General features: G+C 46.8%; 2 protein-coding genes across 3 annotated transcripts in view; both read right to left on the bottom strand.

The window, feature by feature from the left end:
• The window catches only part of LOC141157495 (sodium- and chloride-dependent creatine transporter 1-like), a 53,499-nt gene extending 36,523 nt beyond the window's left edge, over positions 1-16,976 (bottom strand). For both annotated transcript variants that reach the window (XM_073644864.1, XM_073644865.1), the window contains exon 1: positions 16,575-16,976. In XM_073644864.1, the coding sequence (XP_073500965.1) occupies positions 16,575-16,608 (34 nt within the window). In that variant the 5' untranslated portion in view covers positions 16,609-16,976. The remainder of the gene's footprint in view (positions 1-16,574) is intronic.
• Positions 16,977-21,916: 4,940 nt separating this feature from the next.
• The window catches only part of USP19 (ubiquitin specific peptidase 19), a 35,629-nt gene continuing 33,913 nt past the window's right edge, over positions 21,917-23,632 (bottom strand). The window contains exon 26 of the mRNA XM_073644863.1: positions 21,917-22,136. Coding sequence (XP_073500964.1) covers positions 21,999-22,136 — 138 coding nt within the window. The 3' untranslated portion in view covers positions 21,917-21,998. The remainder of the gene's footprint in view (positions 22,137-23,632) is intronic.

Below are 23,632 nucleotides of genomic sequence, written 5' to 3'. Positions count from 1 at the left end.
CCCAAATTCTGACCAACTATTGTGAGAAGCTTGTGGAAGGAGATCCCAAACGTGTGACCCAAGTCATTCAGTGTAAGGGCAATGGTACCAAATACTAATGAGATGGATGGAAACTTTTGACTTTGCAGTAAGTAATAAAAATGCCTTAAAACATTCTCTCTCTCTCATTATTCTGGCATTTGGCAAATACTAAAAATGATGATAATCCTAATTCACCTAAAAAGGGAAAGGTTTATTCTGATATCATGTCAGAGCTTGAGAAAAACATGCAGATGTGTCTTTTTATATAGTGGACGGAAACTTCTGGTTTCAGATAATCTGTTGTAACCTGTGGTCATTATTCTGCCCCATGCAGAACACAAATTATGTAAACTTTGTAATTGCACCCTGATTGGTTAACGATTATCTCCTAATTAGCCCTTAAAATTAATCAGATTTGTCTGAGAGGTTGAGAGCGGCATAAAGAGATCAGACAGGTCTCTGCGATGGCAGACAACGCCGATGCAGAAATCACATGTAATTTCATACAATGCCTATAAATTAACATCAGAAGAAATAAGATTAGATATTATGCCGGGGGCGCTGCCAAGATTGAAAGGGAGGTAATGGTGGCTTGTGTAATCAGAGATTGGGCCACCACGTGCAATGCAAAGATCACATATGATGAGTAAAACCCAATAATTTTGGGCTTGTCTAATGAAGACAGCCTTGGCTCCCCCTAGTGGTGGGTGCAAAAAACATGAGCAGTCAAGTCTGTGTGCATGCAGGGATTTGGATATTTGTATCAGTGAAAATCTCTTTCGATATGGAAGGATGGATATTCCTTTTAAAGAAACCTCTGACGTAGAAGATATTTCTCAGTCCATAGATCAAAGAATCACAGCAATGGCCGCTTTACTGCGACCTAACAGAAGAAAAGTGGTGTCCATAAGGCAAGGTGGGGGAGGGGGCAGAATGAACGAGAGCATAACCAATTCACAGGAAGGTCATTGGGTTATTTCCATGGGTCTTGTCCTTGGGGTGAATGCAGAATAGAACTGATCAATACTCCTTTTGTGTCATCTACAAGGACTTATCTTCCGTCTCCAGATGGGCGTCTTATTGGATTTCCTCACACAGAGCTTCACATATTTTATCCACTATATATTGATCAATTGTAATTACATTAAGATATACATTTAGCTTTAAATGTTTATAGCAGATTATATATAACAGCAAATGCATAGAATATCCAGTCATTATATAGATCAGACAGAGGATGAGAGTGATTGTTATCCAAGCAGTCACGAGCATTACTGTGTCACTTCACTATAACTACTATAATAGTGCCCCCTATGTACAAGAATATAACTACTATAATACTGCCCCCTATGTACAAGAATATAACAAATATAATACTGCCCCCTATGTACAAGAATATAACTACTATAATACTGCTCCTATGTACAAGAATATAACTACTATAGTACTTCCCCTATGTACTAGAATATAACTCCTATAATACTGCTCCTATGTACAAGAATATACCTACTATAATACTGCTCCTATGTACAAGAATATAACTACTATAATACTGACTCCTATGTACAAGAATATAACTACTATAATACTGCTCCTATGTACAAGAATATAACTACTATAATACTGCCCCCTATGTACAAGAATATAACTACTATAATACTGCTCCTATGTACAAGAATATAACTACAATAATACTGCTCCTATGTACAAGAATATAACAACTATAATACTGCTCCTATGTACAAGAATATAACAACTATAATACTGCTCCTATGTACAAGAATATACCTACTATAATACTGCTCCTATGTACAAGAATATACCTACTATAATACTGCCCCCTATGTACAAGAATATAACAACTATAATACTGCTCCTATGTACAAGAATATAACTACTATAATACTTCCCCTATGTACTAGAATATAACAACTATAATACTGCTCCTATGTACAAGAATATAACTACTATAATACTGCCCCCTATATACAAGAATATAACTACTATAATACTGCCCCCTATATGCAGGAATATAACTACTATAATACTGCCCCTATGTACAAGAATATAACTACTATAATACCGCTCCTATGTACAAGAATATAACTACTATAAAACTGCTCCCTATGTACAAGAATATAACTACTATAATACTGCTCCTATGTACAAGAATATAACTACTATAATACTGCTCCCTATGTACAAGAATATAACTACTATAATACTGTTGGCAGCAGCTCTTCAGCAGTTATCACTCCCCCATTAGATCACCCACAGGACATGTTGGGATCAGGCAGCTTAATGCTTCATAAGTCACACAAGCCATGCTGTACGGCTGACAGTGATGTAACTATGGGCTGTGCAGAGACTGGACTTCTATAGTCACAGAATATATAATGTTCATATTGTTTGATTAAACATCTTGTACCGTTTTGTGTTTATAACCCTATGTGGCTCCATTGGTACAAACTCCAAACAATCCCTGTATAATCTGACCCTGCAGTCATGTTTACTTCACTCTCCCCCGGCCCCGTGACAGGACCAGACTACACAGGGACTGTTGTAGTCTGTAACCATAGAGACACATAGGTGCTGTGTACGCAAACCGGTAGGACATTTTTTTACCTAGATAACTATTTGCAAAATCTCTTTAATTTAAATTATTACTGCAATGGAAAAAAATAAAACAAACAAAAAAGTTGCAAAAGTCAACACACCCTTTTAGTAACAAGAAAAAAAAAAAAAAAGGTGAAATCAGCACAGACTTCTATCCTGTGCAAAAAGCAAACTCAGCTCTGCTGCACCAGCCGCCTTTTTAATTAGCAGACAGTCAATATTAACCTCTGCCTTCCAGGTAACGTGCGGCTGTGCGGTCTCTATGGACAGGACAATGGCGCAGCTTCTCTTGGCCCCGCGTTACTAGGAGGAACATTTCGGCAAATTATTGTTATCACGTAGGGTCCAGACAAAACATTCGCTCCGTGTAATCCCGGCCATCTGCCACCTCCGCCACGCTTGTCGTAACCTCTTCCTTAATTAAAAATGGGAGCAGATATTCAGTCACCACCATCCTCTTCCTCCAGCCTCTGATGTAAGGAGGCACTGACCATCACACCGGAGGACACCAAGGCGTCAATGACTAATGGCCAACTAATGACGCCCGTGCTGTCAAGGGTCCAACGATCTGCGCAGCAGACCTTGCAATTGCTTTGGCAGCCCCCACCCCAATATCTAAGCCCAGCCAGATTCATTGTCTGGAAAGCCCCCAAAATCTTTCAGAAATGCACATTTCGAGGCATAAGCACAGCAGCATGTATGTTCTTGATGGCCAAAAGGCACGAATATGTGATTCCTAGCTCCAAATTCTGCGCATAGACCTATAGCTAAATGACAACATTCTGACTTCCTGCAGACACCACTAGAGGGAGCCGACTGCATACTGATTATACATTGAACTCAACCATAGAGCAGTATACAGTCAGCTCCTGAGCTCCCCCTAGTGGTGACTGATAACCAGAAGAATCCAGATCTGAGACTCCCGCTGTCTCTGCAGACCTAAAATGCATAGGCATGGCACTGCACTCAACTTCTTCATCAAAACGTCATGTGGTGGCAGTAAGGAAATATTTTTCTTTATCCTGACTGGTCGAGGGTCAGAATAATTTTAGAGACTCGTCTGAGGTTTAATTAGTTATAAGGACCTGGTCTGGGATTTGATTAATTGCAGGGTTCTGAGTCATTATAGGGCGTCTCATCAATTATAAGGATTGGGTCTTGGGGTCTGCAAATATAGAGGTCTGATTAATTTTAAGGGTCTGATGTCTGTTCAATTACAGAGGTCTTAATTGGGGTCTAACCAATTATAGGGAGTCTCGGCTGCACTCTAATTCATGAGAAGTTTAGGGGTCTGCTCAATTATAGATGTGTTATTTGGGGTCTGATCAATTATAGGGGGTCTCCGCTGAAGTTTAATGACAGATTTAGGGGTCTGGTCTGGAGTGCGATTTATTTTGGTGGTCTGATTGAGTTTAGGGGTCTGGCTTGGCGTCTGGTTTTCCCTCTAATATTAATAAATCTTGGTGTAAAGTTCTGCAAACTCCACAAGCGTCAACCAGACGTCAGGATTAATGCTGATCCACAACTCTAGCTTTTTAGCAGTTTGCAGTCCCAGGTAAGGACCATTATTCGTACTTGCCCACGATTACGATTTTGCTGGGACTGTTCAGTGAATCTGGGTGTAACAAATCAGTGTCCAAATTGGGCCCATTTTTTTGGGTGTTCTTGGACATTTTTGGCGACTTCCCAAAATCCTGGGAACTCTAACAGCAGATTACAACAGCTCCTTTGCTCTAGAGCTGTCGGCACCTGAGCTGTGTTCTGCTGATGGAGCCAGGACACAAACAGCGGAGGATACAATCTCAGCTTTACCCCTCCCCCCAACCACTACAATACCCAACATCTCATCACGTGTAGTCATCATGTAGTGTACGCAGTCGCCCAGTTATTGCTCTCCAGCATTCAGGTTTAATACAGAAAATCCTGTAATCTGCTAAGAAGCGAACATACATAATCTCAGCGTAACTATGGCAACGTCATACTCCGCATTCATTCACTACACATCACCTAGTTGGCAGTTTTTCCATCTTCCGCTTCCCCAGAATCAGAAGCTGTAGATCACCTACAGAATCTCAAAGAGGCGGAGCTTAAACATTTACATAAAGAGGCGTGTCTTGCATTTTTTTTTTTGTAGTGACAAGGGGGTGGGGCCTAAATGGACACAGATTTAGGATTCTGTGACTGGGAGGAATGGTGGCACTGGGTGTTTTTTTTTTTTTTTTTTTTTTAATGGTGGCAAGTTAGAATCCATCATGTTAAAGAAGATCTATTACTACAACTCCTGACGCCGTTAAAGGGGTTCTGTCACTCGGCATAAATATGTAATATGTTTATCTGGTATAGATGCCGCTGTTCTCCTGAATCCGGCAAATTCAGGAGATGATTGATGATGGTTACTGGCCGGATGCTTTTGTAGGCAAACTTGTAACACCGCACAGCCATTACCATTCAATCACTCTTTAGAAAGCTGATTGAAAACTGCACCAGACTCATGTCCACAGGGGTTTTCTAATGCTGCGTATCTGCAGCCTCTCAGCGGCCTGGTGTCTGCCTGCTATGCCCGACACTTGTATGATCATCTAGCGACATGTCCTGTGCTTGTGTGACGTGAGCGCTACACTTGTCTGATGGGTGCGCTTTGCTTGACTGATGCATGCGCTTGCCTGATGTGGGCACTACGCTTGCATAATGCGTTCTTGTCTGATGTCTCTTGCATGCGTGTTCTGCTTGTGTGGAGTGTGCACGGTTCTTGTCGGATGTGTGCCCTGTGATTGTGCCTCATGCACTCAGCTTCTTCAATGTGCGAAGAGTGTGTAATGTGTGCGCTGCCCTTCCTTTGTCGTCTGAGCTGTTCGTGTGACGCAAGCATGCTTGTGTGACATGTGTGCGGTGTTTGTGTGACGCATGCATTGTGCCTCTGTATTATGTGTGCCGTTCTTCTGACGCATGCGCAGTGCCTGTGCGACGCCTACAGAACGCTTCTCTGATGTGCGTGCTTGTGCGACACCTACAGAACGCTTCTCTGATGTGCGCGCTTGTGCGACACCTACAGAACGCTTCTCTGATGTGCGCGCTTGTGCGACACCTACAGAACGCTTCTCTGATGTGCGCGCTGTGTCTGTGTGACGTGTACATGATGCTTCTCTGATGTGCGCGCTGTGCAACGCGTGCGCTGTGCTTGGGTGACGTGTACACTAACGCATGCGCTGTGCCTGTGGATGTGTACATAATGCTTCTCTGATATGCACGCTGTGCAACGCATGCACTGTACCTGTGGACGTGTACATAATGCTTCTCTGATGTGTGTGCTGTGCCTGTGCGACGTGTACATAATGCTTTTCTGATTGTGCGCTGTGCCTGTGCGACATGTACATAATGCTTTTCTGATGTGTGCGCTGTGCCTGTGCGACGTGTACATAATGCTTTTCTGATTGTGCGCTGTGCCTGTGCGACGTGTACATAATGCTTTTCTGATGTGTGCGCTGTGCCTGTGCGACGTGTACATAATGCTTTTCTGATGTGTGCGCTGTGCCTGTGCGACGTGTACATAATGCTTTTCTGATGTGTGCGCTGTGCCTGTGCGACGTGTACATAATGCTTTTCTGATGTGTGCGCTGTGCCTGTGCGACGTGTACATAATGCTTTTCTGATTGTGCGCTGTGCCTGTGCGACGTGTACATAATGCTTTTCTGATGTGTGCGCTGTGCCTGTGCGACGTGTACATAATGCTTTTCTGATGTGTGCGCTGCCAAGAGGCAATTTCCTGAGTGTTGCAGCATCTTTTCACTGTATCATTAGAAATTAATTGCTAAACCCTCATTTACCGTCCTGCGGAACCATGCGGCAATTAACAATTGATAAAATACTGGCAATCTGCAGCCACCACTAGGGGGAGCTAACTGCAGACATGAATCATTTCGAAAGACACATATTGGGGAAGGCTGATAGAACTAGTAAACACTGTAGAGGATTTTCAGAGGATGGGGCCACAAGAACACCTTCATCTAGGAGGCAAGTGTCTGAGCGCTGGGTCCCCCACCGATGTCAAGAGTGGGATCCATTTGCAAAACTGCTCCATTCACCGTTGATGGGACTAACGGAGATGATTATGATGGCAGAGGAGCTTGTGTCCCCCCCCCCTTCGGCACCAGGAGCCGGCGGTGCCTGCGCCCCCTATAGCTGCCCCTCCGCGTGCAGCAGGAAGCGAGAGTCCTTGCTATTACTTCTGCTAGGATCCGGCCAGGTGTCTGCTTATCTATTCTCAGCCTGTGCCGGGGACCAGTGACATCACAATGCAGAGCAGCGAGTCACTCACCGCGTCCGTAATTCATTGTGCCGTAGTCGACAAACACCTACACACATCAGCGGGAGCGCTGGCACTGCTGCAGAGACGGCGGCACAAGCCATGTGCATCTTTATCACCGTCTCAAGGACACGGCTCATTATCTGGCCTCATTGCTGCAGAGCGCCGTCCTTGGAACATGCACGTGCAGTAATGATCTCAGAGCAGCGTATACGGTAGAGATGATGTGCAGGGTATGGCGGCGTGAAGTGAGCGGGAAGGACAGGAATCTTGTCCTTACTGCACTGGCAGACAGACAGAAAAGTGCCCCTGTGCAAGAATAATATATGGGCCCTTTGCAGCCCAAGAGCATCTAAAAATGCAACATTGCACCTGCTTTGGAGGTAGAAATGGGCCCCCTTACCTCTTGGGGCCCTGTGCGGCGGCACATGTTGCACCAATGATATGTCCGCCCCTGCCTTACTGTGATCATGGAGCCAGACTGAGAACGATTTGGCTCTACTATATAATGTGTGCTGTATGACAAGCACAGTATGGCGGTAATATATAGGTCCGGGGAGCCGACTACATTTATACACATCAGTATATAGGGGACATAGGAATTACTTTGTGAAACAAGTCAGTCTTCTCTAGTTGGGCAAAGTGGGCACAATATGGCGCTATACAACATTCTAGGCACTGTGTGCCGCCATCATGTAAGCATTGTATGGTGATCGAACAGACTGTACTGTGGGATTATTGACTCACCATATGACTAATAAGTGGGTACTATATGGCACCATGTCATAATATACAATATAGGCACTATATAGAACTAAAGGCACTATGGCTCTACTATGTAGAAACCGTATGATGACGTCAAAAAACGAAAAAAAGGACCCTTTACACGCATGTATAAACAAATATTTATTGTAAAACCATTAAAACATGGAGATAATAGCAATACAAAGGACAGAAATAGAAGACTGACGAGTATCCAGTACACCCAGGGTTACACCATAGGACTACCAGCAAGAGATGACTGCTAAGCCCTTACTTCATACATGTCAAACGCTGGCCCATGGGTGGTTATATTTGGCCCGCGACACCAGAACCACCACCACTGTGTGGGGCCCATTACTCTGCACGGAGGCCTGTGAAGGGGCCCCATTACTCTGCACGGAGGCCTGTGAAGGGGCCCATTATTCTGTATGGAGGACTATGTGGGACCCATTATTCTGTATGGAGGACTATGTGGGGCCATTATACTGTATGGAGGACTATGTGGGGCCATTATACCGTATGGAGGACTATGTGGGGCCATTATACCGTATGGAGGACTATGTGGGGCCATTATACCGTATGGAGGACTATGTGGGGCCATTATACTGTATGGAGGACTATGTGGGGCCATTATACCGTATGGAGGACTATGTGGGGCCATTATACTGTATGGAGGACTATGTGGGGCCATTATACTGTATGGAGGACTATGTGGGGCCATTATACCGTATGGAGGACTATGTGGGGCCATTATACTGTATGGAGGACTATGTGGGGCCATTATACCGTATGGAGGACTATGTGGGGCCATTATACCGTATACTGGTTGGCCCGCAACGGTCCAAGTTTTTCATTTTGTCCCTCTGTTTCAGTTTGACATCCATGGCATACACTCGTCAGTTTTCTATTTTTGTCCTTTGTATTGACATTATCTCCATGTTTTACAGTAAATATTTGTTCACTAAAAGCTATTTATATGTTTGGAAAGGTCCTTTTTTCTATTTTTTTTTTGGTGTGTTATTATGGGCCTATATATTATTGTTTAGGGCCTCATAGGTTTTATGGTGACATCATTAGAGCCTGTATTGTGGTATTATTTACTAACCAGGTGGCGGTATTATTTAGGAATTACATTCAACATTTACACGGGCTTTAATCACATCTCCAACCATCCTGGATCCAGCAGGACAGTCTCTAATGTGAGGAGTTGTCCCACTGTCCCGGAAGGTTGTGGGTATATCCCAATTTCCACGGTGTCTGTATCCTCAAACCGCAGATATAGCTGAACACAATAATGGGGTAGGAGTCCACAGGTCTCAGTACAGACTGAGGACCCTGCAAGGACCTTCCGATCATGTGACTGGCAGCAGACAGCAGAGAAGCAGGACACGGGCAAGTGGGATAATCATACTGCATGTGGGGATCTGTGGGGCCATCATACTGTGTGTGGGGTAATTTTACTGTGCGGTGGGCTGCAGTGGCATCTTACCGTGAGTTTGGGGGACTGTGGGCATCATACTGTTTATTAGAGACTGAGTATCATACTGTATGTGGGGGCATTGTACATGTACTATGGAGACAACACCCTGTCTGTGTGGAAAGGAGGGGGGGGGGGGGGTACTATGGGGGCATCATACTGTATAAAGGAGCACTTTTGGGGCCCATGAGAGGATACTATCCTGAGTGGGAACATTAGTGGATTTCACTAGCAGTGATATTTGTGTGGGCGCTTATGAAGGACTGGGTGAGGTTAGGGTACTGGCTTAGTGAGAAGTTTCCGTGGGGTGCGCGGGGGTCTCCTCTTTCTGCCCTACACGATGTGATCCAGCCCTGGAGTCATGTACAGTGCACAGACCGTACTCATGTAGGCAGGCGCTGGACACCGCCCAGAAAAAGCAAAAAACCAAACACCTATGTCCTCTTTTCAGAAAATGATTTTCACTGGACCTTTAAAGTTCTTATTAACCCTTTCCTCTGTGGTGTTTATTACAGTTTAGTGGCTTATAGGAGGTGAACCCCCACATCCACCTAAATTGAATGTCTTTTCTCCAGACACAGAGAGCAATCCCCAGCTTACAGTAATGTCAGCAACGCAGAGAACATTCAGTCTGGCAGCCGGTCAGTGTGAAATGAATAAAAGATTACAGCTAAACCGCAGCCGTCGTTTACACGGCATATTATATTATTACCATGAATATTTAAGGAGCGACAAAATGCAGCTGAAAGCTGAAGACAACAGCTCTGAAACAAAGCTGCAAAGACGTAGAGAGCAATAATACAAACCTAGCTGCCTGCAGCCACCACTAGAGGGAGCACAGGAGCTCAATGCATACATCCAGCTCCCCCTAGTGGCAGCTGCAGATATCTAGAATGTTATTATTTAAAGGGAGTCTCATCAGATCTCATCCTAACAAATACCTGTACAAGGCAGCACGCATAGTAATTAGGTAGCAAGTGAACTGTGGGCGGTCCAAACCCAGGCAAGCGCTCGGGCTTACCTCATTAAACCCTCCCTACTTGTGCTGATTGTTGGCTCCAAAATCCAGGGGATAAGCATGCGCGATAGAGTATGCCCATGTGTATTTAAGCCACACCCCCATTTTTGGGGAGAGGTTTATACTAACCCCACCCCCTGTTGGCCTCAAACAGCCCAAACTGAGAAATTCACAACAAATTTGGTACTGTTGGTCACTATGGGTCAATGCTACTGGGTGGAGAGTACTGTACATGCGCCACTCCTGAAATAAGGGGCCAAACACTATTTCAGAGCCCCGCAACCCCCTGCTGTCCATTAAGGGAAACTCCACTGAAAAGTGTCCACATATGTAGTCACTGGAGCTTCCCAAGGTAAAAGGACACCATCCAGTGGCCCGGAGGGGTAATGGCAGGAGCTTTTTTTTGCCGTAGAAGCCAAACAAAGAAGAACAGGGCCTAAATAGGAAGCCGGGTGACATGAGCCTTAGGTTTCAGCTGAGGAGTATCTCATATAGTGACTTGTTGGTGTGGAGGCTCGCTGACACGTGGCGCGGTGTGTACTCCTCCACTATTGGCAAAACAGAAATATTTTATGTTCACAGAGAGGAAGAAAACAGCTTTGTTCAGAAATGAAAGAGCTGACGTCTGCTGGCACCTCCTATGCCCTGCAACGTGTGGGCACAATGAAGACATTTACAGGCGCTCACATGTAGACTCCTCCGAACAGACAAATATTGTGTCCGCATCCGCCGCCTCGTCCTGACACCGGCACCTGAAGCTCCGATAACGGATGGGGAAGTCACAAGTGACGCTGCACCTTTAAATTGCCTCATCTGTAATCACCCAAAAGTTTAGAAATTTGCATAAACAGTAATTCTATAATATAGTCATTACTACAACCACCACCACCAACACCACCACTGACTGTATATACAGAGACCCGCAGTGTCCTGCCGTGCAAGAGCTCTGCCAAGATCATAGTGGGACAGCAGCCTGCCAGCTTGCTGATAGTTTCCATTGCTCACAGCTCTGGAGTACAGTAACTCAGGATCAGTAATGTAATGTATGTACACCATGACTGCACCAGCAGAATAGTGAGTGCAGCTCTGGAGTATAATACAGGATGTAACTCAGGATCAGTACAGGATCAGTAATGTAATGTATGTACACAGTGACTGCACCAGCAGAATAGTGAGTGCAGCTCTGGAGTATAATACAGGGTGTAACTCAGGATCAGTAATGTAATGTATGTACACAGTGACTGCACGAGCAGAATAGTGAGTGCAGCTCTGGAGTATAATACAGGATGTAACTCAGGATCGGTACAGGATCAGTAATGTAATGTATGTACACAGTGACTGCACCAGCTGAATAGTGAGTGCAGCTCTGGAGTATAATACAGGATGTAACTCAGGATCAGTACAGGATCAGTAATGTAATGTATGTACACAGTGACTGCACCAGCAGAATAGTGAGTGCAGCTCTGGAGTATAATACAGGGTGTAACTCAGGATCAGTACAGGATCAGTAATGTAATGTATGTACACAGTGACTGCACCAGCAGAATAGTGAGTGCAGCTCTGGAGTATAATACAGGGTGTAACTCAGGATCAGTACAGGATCAGTAATGTAATGTATGTACACAGTGACTGCACCAGCAGAATAGTGAGTGCAGCTCTGGAGTATAATACAGGATGTAACTCAGGATCAGTAATGTAATGTATGTACACAGCGACTCCACCAGCAGAATAGTGAGTGCAGCTCTGGAGTATAATACAGGATGTAACTCAGGATCAGTAATGTAATGTATGTACACAGCGACTGCACCAGCAGAATAGTGAGTGCAGCTCTAGAGGATAATATAGGATGTAACTCAGGATCGGTACAGGATCAGTAATGTAATGTATGTACACAGTGACTGCACCAGCTGAATAGTGAGTGCAGCTCTGGAGTATAATACAGGATGCAATGTATGTATACAGTCACTACATTCTTGTAATGTAATATTATGGGTTTACTATTTGTGGTTTCGTTCCGGCTATCAGCCAAATTAAACTTTGAATTTCTAATCAGAAGCCGAACACCCTGATTGAGAACATTCGAGCTCCGGGCCGTTGCGGTGCCGCTGGATCCAGTGATGTAGGGCAGCGGTGCCAACCACTGAGCCGTCCTGCCGCCCCCGTCTTGTACAATTAAATGCATTCGGCCGTACACGACACTTGTCAGCCCTAGATGACACTCCGGACGCGCTCGCTTTTTTCACATCACAAGACCTGCAGAAAAGCCGCCGCGAGCCACTCGACTTCACCGAATTACAGATTTGTGTTCTATAATGCACAGACCTATAGGGCCGTACTATACCGCCATAAGTCTCCTATGGCAGCTTCCATCATATGTCGGGTAACGGAATCATTACCATAGGGCTATAAGGAGTAGATGTGAACCTGTAGGGTCTCTGTGCCACTTAGTTACTGCAGGATTTTAGGTTCTTTGGTATAAACACAAAATAGGAGATCTGGTTACACAAGGGCAATAAGAGCCTGAAAGATATGCCGCCATATACTGCTACGAAAATGTACCGTACAATGCCATTCAGTGCTGGAACAATGCTGACAACTAGAGAGCGAACAACAGCAACGTGTAAAAAAAAAAAAAAAACGGGAGGCGTCCCCATGACAGAACCCCAACAATCGGCCCTGGACCCCCATCAGTGAGGCGAGCAGTTACAGTGGATACTACATAGTTGCCTGTACACAATGGCTGGCACGGCCACTCTCCACATACAATGGGCTTCTTGTTCGGAAATTCACAAGTATAAATATTATGGTTTACTCGGCTCGATCACCGGATCACGGAGGTGAAGCCCCTAATCCAGAACCACGGATGTCACATGATACAAGCTGGGGACAATGGTACAGTCGGTGTCCGATTATTTCTGAAGGCTCAATGGGCAGAGACGCAGCGCCCCCGCTCCTCCGCTCCCTGGCTGCAGACACGTCATTTATCTTGTTACCATGGGGATGAATTGCCAGAGACGCAGATTCTTACAATTATTTCACTCAGTTTCCTCTCAATGAATAAAACAAAATTCGCGCAACGCTCCGAGCGAGAAGAAAGACCGCCCTCCCCCTTCCTCCTCCTACATACACCCCCATCCCCGGCCTTTAAAATCCCTCTCTCCCCCCCCCCCCCTCCCCATTACGCCAGCCCCACTGACCCCCCCCCCCCTCCGGGGATGGGGAGCCGCCGGACCCCCACACACACACACACACACCCTGGGGACCGGAGCCGCTGAACCCCCCCTCACCCCCCCCCCCCACGAGAGCCGCCGGACCCCCACACACATACATATACACACCCCGGGGACCGCCAGACGGACACACACACACACACACACTGGAGACCGAGAGCCGCCGGACCCCCAAAGGGACCAGACCCCTAGCCAACCAGGGACTAGGAGAAACCAGACCCCTAGCCAACCAGGGACTAGGAGAAACCAGACCCCTAGCCAACCAGGGACGAGGAGAAACCAGACCCCTAGCCAACCAGGGACGAGGAGAAACCAGACCCCTAGCCAACCAGGGAAGAGGAGAAACCAGACCCCTAGCCAACCAGGGAAGAGGAGAAACCAGACCCCTAGCCAACCAGGGAAGAGGAGAAACCAGACCCCTAGCCAACCAGGGAAGAGGAGAAACCAGACCCCTAGCCAACCAGGGAAGAGGAGAAACCAGACCCCTACCCAACCAGGGAAGAGGAGAAACCAGACCCCTACCCAACCAGGGAAGAGGAGAAACTAGACCCCTACCCAACCAGGGAAGAGGAGAAACCAGACACCTACACACCAAACTTCCCACCCATCCAGATCCAGCAGGACTGTCTTGAATATGCACCAAGGTCACAGACACGGCTGAGTAGAATGGTGGAGCCAGAGCCAACTGATCCCTCACTGTTCAGTCTATGTAAATGTCCCGCCAGGACCACTGGGTCACTTGATCGTCTCAGGCCATGTGACAAAGAGGTGGTGAAGAGGAGGAGGAGCAGAGTTGAGTGTGTTTACACTGTAGGGGGACATAACAGAATGTGGTGGGCACTTTGGGGGCATCTTACTATATTGGCTCACTGTATGTGCTCCTTTTATTTCTAAAAGTTGGGATGTTTTGGTAACACCAAACCACTGCCCACCAGGGACTGGGACACCCCCCCCACCCCCTGCCCACCAGGGACTGGGACACACCCCACCAGGAACTGGGACACTAAACCACTGCCCACCAGGGACTGGGACACCCCCCCCCCCCTGCGCCCCGTGACCCACTAGTCAGCGGACAATATATACCTGTAAACTTGTATTGCTGCCATTTAGGCTTTGGTCCCAGTCAGGAGCCCCCCCCCTCTCCCTCACCTGCGGCGGCAGCCGCCATATTTGCGGTCACCCAGCTTTTCCAGGATCAGACATATCGACTTCATGTCTGCACACGTGGATCACCCTCATATCACAGGCGCTTCAGCTGGGATTAACTCTTTCCCATCAGTCTGTGCATTAAGCCTGGCGTCACGGCCTGGTCCGAGCTCCACGTCCCCCCTCACCAGTGCCCTGTGCTAGTCTTCCTGGCTCTGGGGGGGGGGGGCAGCCCTTTCTCTTTGGGATTTGCCTTCTTCTCATTTCCTTTCATGGAAATCAATGAATATCTGATGTTGGCAGAGTTACAAATGTTTTGCTGGTGCCTTGTGCCCGCTGCTGTCATGCTGAAAGCATTGGCACTGCCCCCCGCCACTAGTCCCAGCAGTCCTGGCCCGAAGAGCTGACACTCAAAGGAGGAAGGGGCAGAGCACAGAGATATTGTACGAACGTCATTAAACGCTCCCGAAACCTTACAGATTATAGACATATGGGGCAAGAATAACTGGAGGGCATGTGCCAGGAAGCAGGGGACCCGGGGAAGGGGGTGACAACACAACAAGCCCCCCCAGGCAGCAAACTGGAAATGCCACTGGGAAAGAAACTCTACTGTGACTGAGCAGAGCTTGTTGGATGTAGTAACAATGAGGATGTCAGATGTAGCAGAGCAGAGTTTGTCAGATGTAGTAACAATGAGGATGTCAGATGTAGTAGAGCCGAATTTGTTAGATGTAATAACACTGAGCATGTCAGATGTAGCAGAGCAGAGTTTATCGGATGTAGTAACAATGAAGATGTCAGATGTAGCAGAGCAGAGTTTATCGGATGTAGTAACAATGAGCATGTCAGATGTAGCAGAGGAGAGTTTGTCGGATGTAGTAACAATGAGCATGTCAGATGTAGCAGAGGAGATTTTGTCGGATGTAGTAACAATGAGGATGTCAGATGTAGCAGAGTTTATCGGATGTAGTAACAATGAGGATGTCAGATGTAGTAGAGCCGAATTTGTTAGATGTAATAACACTGAGCATGTCAGATGTAGCAGAGGAGAGTTTGTCACACATCATCATGTCGTCATACATTGCTACCGACAGACGTTCTAATCATCACCGTTACAACCGCACACAGTCCATTCACAGCTTCCGCTCTGCTACGTCTGTACCTGTAAGCAAACCCTTCCAGTGTACAGATGGAGCAGAGCTACTATTGTTATTTGGGGGCAGCATTGTCTGCATTGAGACCTAAATAGTTTATCCTGCATTCAGGGATGTGTCTATAGTGGTCCCTGGACTCCTAAGCATCAGAAGGCATTAGAAATGGCAGATGGGGGCTTCATGTGACAACTCAGATATAAAATACATTGTGCCATGCGACAGACTCAGCTCTACAACATCCGTGCATTTACACTGTTTATATGACCGGTGTTTCCCTCCATCCGCACGGCTCCGTTATATGGATGTCGTACGGAGCCATTCAAAGATGGTGCAGAGCGGCGGGGGATGGGAGCTCTATTGTGCGGCACGTACCATGACAGCCAGAGACCACCGCCGGCCGGGAAGGCTGTGCCGCTGTCACCGCTACAACTCCCTCCACAATAAGGAGGAAGGTGTAAGGCATATGGGGTCCTCAATGGAGCGTGGTGGGGGGTCTGCGCTGACGCGCGCTTTTATAGCGCCATCTGACGCACGCTTTTATAGCACCACCGCTATAATGTACGCAGGGTGGACGGATGGTGGACGGATGGAGGACGGAAGCAGAGTTCACCCCTGACAGGAGGAACTATAGAGGACACATGATGAATGGACGGATGCAGTGAAGGGAGCGCCGCCACGTTACTATATCAGACCCCCTCTCCATTGCACCTAGGGGAGCACTATAGATTATGGGGTCTTCTCTGTGCAGGGTGGACTGGGGAGGTGACCGGCGGCTGGCCAGGCCGGGGGTCTCCCGGGAGCCCCCTCTATGACATTGGCAGGGGGAGGGGGTGCTGACGTCACGTACCTGCGCTCTTCTCTTTCGTCGTTCCACTTCTCATTGTCAGCGGAGGTCTCGTCTCGATTTTTAGTTTTTGTTTTTTTTTCTTTTTTTTTTTTCCTCAGTAAATAAAAAATATATTCAGTCTTTTTTTTTTGCAAAAAAAAAGAAAATTATGATTAAAAAAAAAAAAAAAAAAAAAAGACAGAGAGAACCTCGGGGAGCGGGGGAGGGGGTTCAGAAACAATCCACAAAGCACTTGAAGGTGAGTCGGAAGAACCGCATTGATGAAGATTCGGAACGTGTGAATGAAGTGTCAGCAAGCGGCCAGCTGCCCGGGAGAGCGGAGTCACGGGTGGGAAGAGCGGCAGAGTGTGCGAGGGATCTCCATCACACGGCGGCTCACAGCGGACTGAGCGCCGGCTCCGCAGACAGAGAAGAAATACAGGAGGCGACGCCCCGCCCACAACGCCTGGGATTGGCTGCAGCCTCAGCGGCGGCTGGAGAAGCATCAACACATGCACCTGCTGAGCCGACACTGGGGGATACTGACACTGGAGACACTGCACTGACACTGGGGGACTGCACTGACACTGGGGCACTGCACTGACACTGGGGGACTGCACTGACACTGGGGCACTGCACTGACACTGGGGATACTGACACTGGGGGATACTGACACTGGGGGACTGCACTGACACTGGGGGACTGCACTGACACTGGAGATACTGACACTGGGGGATACTGACACTGGGGGACTGCACTGACACTGGGGCACTGCACTGACACTGGGGATACTGCACTGACACTGGGGATACTGACTCTGGGGGATACTGACACTGGAGACACTGCACTGACACTGGGGGACTGCACCGACACTGGGGGACTGCACTGACACTGGGGCACTGCACTGACACTGGGGGACTGCACTGACACTGGGGATACTGACACTGGGGGACTGCACCGACACTGGGGCACTGCACTGACACTGGGGATACTGACACTGGGGGACTGCACTGACACTGGAGATACTGACACTGGGGGATACTGACACTGGGGGACTGCACTGACACCGGAGATACTGACACTGGGGGACTGCACTGACACTGGAGATACTAACACTGGGGTACTGCACTGACACTGGGGACACTGCACTGACACTGGAGATACTGACACTGGGGACACTGCACTGACACTAGGGATACTGACGTTGGGGGCACTGCACTGACACTGGAGGACCACTGACACTGGGGGCTCCACACTGAGGATACTGCACTGACACCGGGGGGCTCCGCACTGATACTGGGGATACTGCCCTGCACGGAGGCCGCTGTACTGACACTGGGGACACTGCATTCATACTGGGGGCTCCACACTGACACTGAGGATAGTGCAGCTCTGGAGAATAATACAGGAAGAGCAACGTCATGTGTGTAAACAGTGAACGCACCAGCAGAATAGTGAGTGCAGCTCTGGAGGATGATACAGGATATCATAAGATAGCAGAGCTGGGTATGGCAGGTGGCACTGTAGTGGAGTGGAGCTGTACTGGTTATCACCTAAGCTGGTCTACAAGGCCATGATATGAGAGATATAAGCAGGGGCAAGAGGAGGAAGCATCTTTTAATGTTGGGTCCAGAAAGGAATGAGAATTGGTTTTAAATGTTTATTGAGTAAATATTCTATATTTTTGCAAAATAGTTTTGAGGGTCAAAAAAAATTGTTCTTTCCCTGTGAAAAGCTACAGAAACAAGTGGTCCGGCTGGATGGGTCGTAGTGAAACAACAAAAATGATATCGGACTTGTAGTGATCTGACGTGGCAGCGCTGAGAAGCCGAGCGTTGACACCACATGCAGATTAGCCTGGTAGTGCACTGGGGGCGTGTCAAAGCACTGAATGTATGGACACTCCCCAATGCACTTCCAGGTTAGTTACATCAGATTACTACAAGACGGGCATGGTTTTTATTGCTGTACTACAACCTATGCAGCCAAGGGCAAGGAAAGTATCCTGTGCCCACCCCCCAAACTCCCACCCTCAGATGCAATAAAGTGAAAGGAGAAAAGCTGCAATAAAAACACCCAATTTATTACAGTTGTTGGAAGAAAGCCGCCATGTTTTTCCAATCTTCTTTTGAGTTGACTCCATTTTTAAAGGGGAAGCGTTCTTTAAAACAAGGACTATTATGATTGAGAGAAGGTAATATTTGCTGTTCCCAGATCCCCGATGTTCCGTGTATATTTGGAATGGACGGATATTTCTTTCATAGTATTCGGAGGATAATATTTACGCGACTGTTCGGTCTCGTCCGTCCAGGGATGTTGGGAACTTCGAACGCTCTCCCCTTGCTGGTATTTGGCTCGTCTCCAGCGTGAAGTATGAGCCGTATAAATAAAGTCTAAGCTTCTTACTGTGGATTGGACACCAAAATTCACTTGCTCCAAATATCTGTGTAGGGGGATATTGACTCCTTCATGTCAGAATGGGGCGGCAGCATTTTATTTCCACACTTTTTGGGGAGCAAAAGCGGCAACCTGTGCAGTGCCGAGCGGTCATCATGCTCAGAGTAGCGTCGCTTACACGGATTAATCCCTTGGTGTGAGCGTAGACCAAGTTCTGGAGCAATTTCTGCCGCCCTGAGCTGCAGCCGTGCCGGCATCTTTATCAGCAGCTGCCAACCTGCTACAACAGCCAGGATTGGAGCGACCGCTGATCCCAGACGTGTAGACCTTTTCATACCATGAGCAGTAGAGACCATAGAATTTTGGAAATCTCTCGTGTCTGCAGTGCATATGGGCGTTTTTAACCTGCTCCTAGTTTCAGATTTTTCCCATGAGGACATGTCCTTTCCAGTAATACATGCTGTATATATGTGTGTGCCTGGGATGCTGCGTTCCTCACTAGCTCTCGTGGATCAGCAGTTTCATTCCTGTTCAGCTCCACTCACCCTGCTGTGACTTTCCCTTCCTCCCCCTACAGGGTCTGCTGTTAATGCTCAGGCAGATCAGCCTGTGATCACCTTCTCTGCAGGTTGCCTTGTGCTTTCCTCCCTATCTACACAGCCTTTATGATCTGCCCTCCTGGATACCTTGGATGCTTTCCCCCTCATCTGCTATGTGCATCCTTTTCATTCCACCGTTTTAACTGCAACACAGAGAAGAGGAAAGCGGAGAGAGCTACAGCCTGATACCATGTACTGTAAGATCTGAGCCAAATTCTATGGAAAGATGGTTTTACAATAGTGTTAAGGCTCCTGCCTGTGAAGCTAGGCTACTGAAGGTAATTAGAGGATGGGCCTCAATCTAGGCCTCTCTTCCTAATATACAGTAGCAGGATTAGGGCATTACAAAAGGAGCGTGATGATTTACACTACATGAAGTGCAAGACTTCCATTTTTCCTTACTTAAGAAATCTCCATCCTGTATCCAGAACATCCTCATGACAGGCCGAGTGGCTTGTTGGGGGGCATAACTAATAATAATAATAATAATAATAATAAAAAAAAAAGATACAAATTGCTTAAATAGCAGAAAGTTGAGTGAAATTCTGGCCTATGGCTGGAATCCAACTGGAAAGGCCAATGGGAGGAGCAATGAGGGGGCGGAGCTAGTTATCACACAGCTGTCCTTTTCAGCTGATGTCCAATGCAGTATAGACCCGAAGCTTCTTCCAGGACTAGAAAAAACTGTTCTTTTCAAGAACAGAAAAAACATGGCTGTTCCTTTACAACTTACCTTTGTCTGAAAGTGCATTCATCTCCTAATAGCAGACCGGGAAAAAGAAAGCCGTAAAAGATATAAAATGCACGAGTGTGCACAGACTCCGACAGAATATGTAAGTGCCCAGAAGAATGAAAATATCCGCAGATAACACGACCGGATCCCATCTGAGGCCGAGCGCAGATAAGAGGCTAATCTTCCTTTTCTTGCTGCCGGGCAGATTTTCCCATTTATTCGACAGTCGTGTTTCTCGTTACGAGACCGCAGAAACACAAAAGCCATTTACAAATCAGATTCTACAGGAATAGACGGGATTATACAATCACATCCCCCATAGAGGATAAGAGGAGCCATTCTGTCATCTTTAGCCACATATTCCGACCGACCACTAGCGCCACCCCTGTCCTCAGGTTGTGTCTGGTATTGCAGCTCAGCTCCAATGATGTAAATGAGTCTAAGTTGCAATACCCCACAAAACCTGTGGAGAGGGTCTGGCGCTGTTTCAACCCCTTCGTGACCTATAGGTACATCAAAAAGTCGTATCTACCCCAAAAATCATATAAAAAAAAAATAAAAATCAGCGCGCAAAAAATAAACCCTCACCCAGCCCCAGAAAAATGGCGACAGACACTTGTTTGGTATCTGTGAACTTATAATGACCTGGAGAATAATAATGGCCGGTCAGTTTTAGCATTTAGTGAACATGGTAAGTAAAAAAAAAAAAACAATAGTGGAATTTCACTTTTTTTTTTGCACTTGGAATTTCTTTTACCATTTTCCAGTACACGATATGGTAAAATCAATGGTGTCGTTCAAAAGTACAACTCGTCCCGCAAAAAACAAGCCAGATTGACAGAAAAATAATTAAAAAAAAAAATGTTATGGCCCTGGGAAGAAGAGGAGGGGAAAAAACAAAAAATCCCAAGGTCGTGAAGGGGTTAAGGAATGCGGCCATGTTTTTTCTAAATATGGACAATCCCTCTAAAACAGGGGAAACTTCCAATTCTGCTCCTTACCCACAAAATCGCGTGAACGTTAAGGGAGAGATTTAGAACTGATCGCATTTCTACGGAAATGTCACAAAGCCAAGAGGCAATTATCAGTTTGCTGTGGACGTATTTTCCCAGGTGACCGATATATGACAGACAGCATCCAGGCCGCCTGAAAAGGAGCAGACATCGGTATCAAAGACGTGACGGACTTTTCACAAAAAAAAAAAAAAAAATCAGACATAACGGGTGGATTTTCTCATTTAATAATATGATACAAATGAATAAAGTAAAATGCAGCGACACCACAGAGAGCGGAGGATGGGATCCACGCGACGGAGGCGAATGCTGCGGTCAGGGAGGTTACTCCTAAATCACACAACCATTGCAGGAAGCTGTACATATTGCAAGCGGAACGCCCACCCCCCCCCCCATGCCAAAAAAAAGGCCAACAAACCTCAGGGAGAAGGAGGAAAGGTAACAAAAAGGGGCTCCTGGGTGCACGTCCCCCACGTAGCGGCACAGGACCAACTCGAGCTTCTGACACTGAAGGTTCCAAGAACTCAAGAGAATAATCTGACATGGGAAATACTTACATGGACGCCAAAAAAGAAACCACAGCAACGCCTCAATCACCCCCCACCCAAAGAAACCCCCCCCCCCCCAAACAATAAAAATATTCAACAGCTATGTACAATCAGCGAAGAGGAGAATCTTCTTCCTTTGTCGTTTAAAACTTCCTTTAGTCAACGTCTTCCATGTTACTGTACGACGGGGCAGGCTCCGACGGGCGGGGGAAGAGGTCGGAAACGGCCGCGGCTGCCACCTGCGCGTTGTCCTCCGCGTTTAGGTTTGGCCCGTATGCCATTTGGCTGACCCCCTATGGAAAAAAAAAAATAAGAACAAGGAGGTTAAAAACAGACCGGTTTATGGCAATGCAGAGGCGTACAGTGGCCTGAGGGTGGCGCTGCATGACACAAGTACTCACCAACTACCCAGGAAGTACTTTGTGTGTCACGCTCTGCCCCCTGGTCGGCATTACACTATCAGTTTTGGAGTGTCCTGCAACTTTTACAAAAGTTTATAAAATCAGAGGGTTTGGGTGCAAAAATGAAGGAGCAGAAGAGTTCAGCCGAGCGCTGCTCCCCCCTCCGACAACGCTGACGGACTTCATAGACATCAGTGTCTGACGTAAGCCACTCTGGGAAGAACACGTCTACTCCTTTTTAGGGATTATGCAGGTTTCACAAACTTGACCACTACTTCTAAACTTTTTTTTAAAACTTTTTACAAAAGTTTAGTAAAGTTCAGGAACACTTCCGCACCGCTCTAGGATTTTATCATCATAAATTAAAAGTTCTACAACTCTCTAATAAATGTTATAAAACTTTTTTTTTCCAACATCTCTGTTTGCTGGCAAAGAATAGGAGCATTCGGAGGCGGAGAACCCATTGCAAACAAGACAAGTAAAAAGATGCGCAGGACGTCAGGCCATGTTGGCAAGTCCATGGACCAGACCAGAGTCCTGCAATAATCAGAAGCAGCACCGAGGATTCTGCCAGCGGCGGCAGGAGGAGGTTCACAGGGCTCTGGTCTGGTGGCCATGGACTACCGATGTGCTGGACCAACGTCTTGTGCATCTTTTTGCTCAACTCGTTTGTTAGATAGTAGTCAGAGGGTCCTTCTGATCCCCCCTATACATGCAGGCTTGGTTCTGCCAAACGTGCATGTGTTCTCCATAATTAAAGAATAATCTGCTGTTGCAATGGCTTATCTGTTGAAAGAAGAAAAAGGTCAGGCATATTGAAATGCGACATGCCCAATCATTCATTCCTCCTTACTCTTGACAGTGGGGGAGAGAAGGGAAGTTGGACAATGTCACAAGATAGTCGGCCAGTCCTGCAAAATGGGTGCGTTCAGCTGACGTTCATTGGACACATACGATCACCAGTCATTCCAATGAGCGTGAGGAGGTATTTTAGGTACAGGATTAGCTCATAGAATGGCACAGTGTAACGACACAGCTGCTGAGTGAGCGTCCAAAGAGGAAAGAAAACATGGAGTATGTACAGTATATGCACTTGGGCACGCCACAGATACGCTCCTACTGGGAAGTGAAGCTACAGGGGGTCGTCTGTCTCTGAACAGATGTATACAGGTCCTCTCCAGGCCAGCTAGACCATCCATGATCGGGACAATAGTCCGCTCACATTCCCCAAAACTAAAGGAATTCTTACAGTTTTACGTGAAAATGAAAAAAAAAAAAAAAGTTTTACAACTTTCTGATATAGTTGTTTCATTTCAAGATAACACTTTTTTTTTTGGGAGGAATCTTATATAAAAGTCTCAGAGAGTTGTACAAGTTCCAGCTCTATA

The sequence above is a fragment of the Phyllobates terribilis genome, unplaced genomic scaffold (genome assembly GCF_046119375.1).
Source record: "Phyllobates terribilis strain yellow unplaced genomic scaffold, ASM4611937v1 Scaffold_8__6_contigs__length_399053987, whole genome shotgun sequence".
Classification (NCBI taxonomy): Eukaryota; Metazoa; Chordata; class Amphibia; order Anura; family Dendrobatidae; genus Phyllobates; species Phyllobates terribilis.
This window is presented reverse-complemented; position numbering and strand designations above follow the sequence as displayed.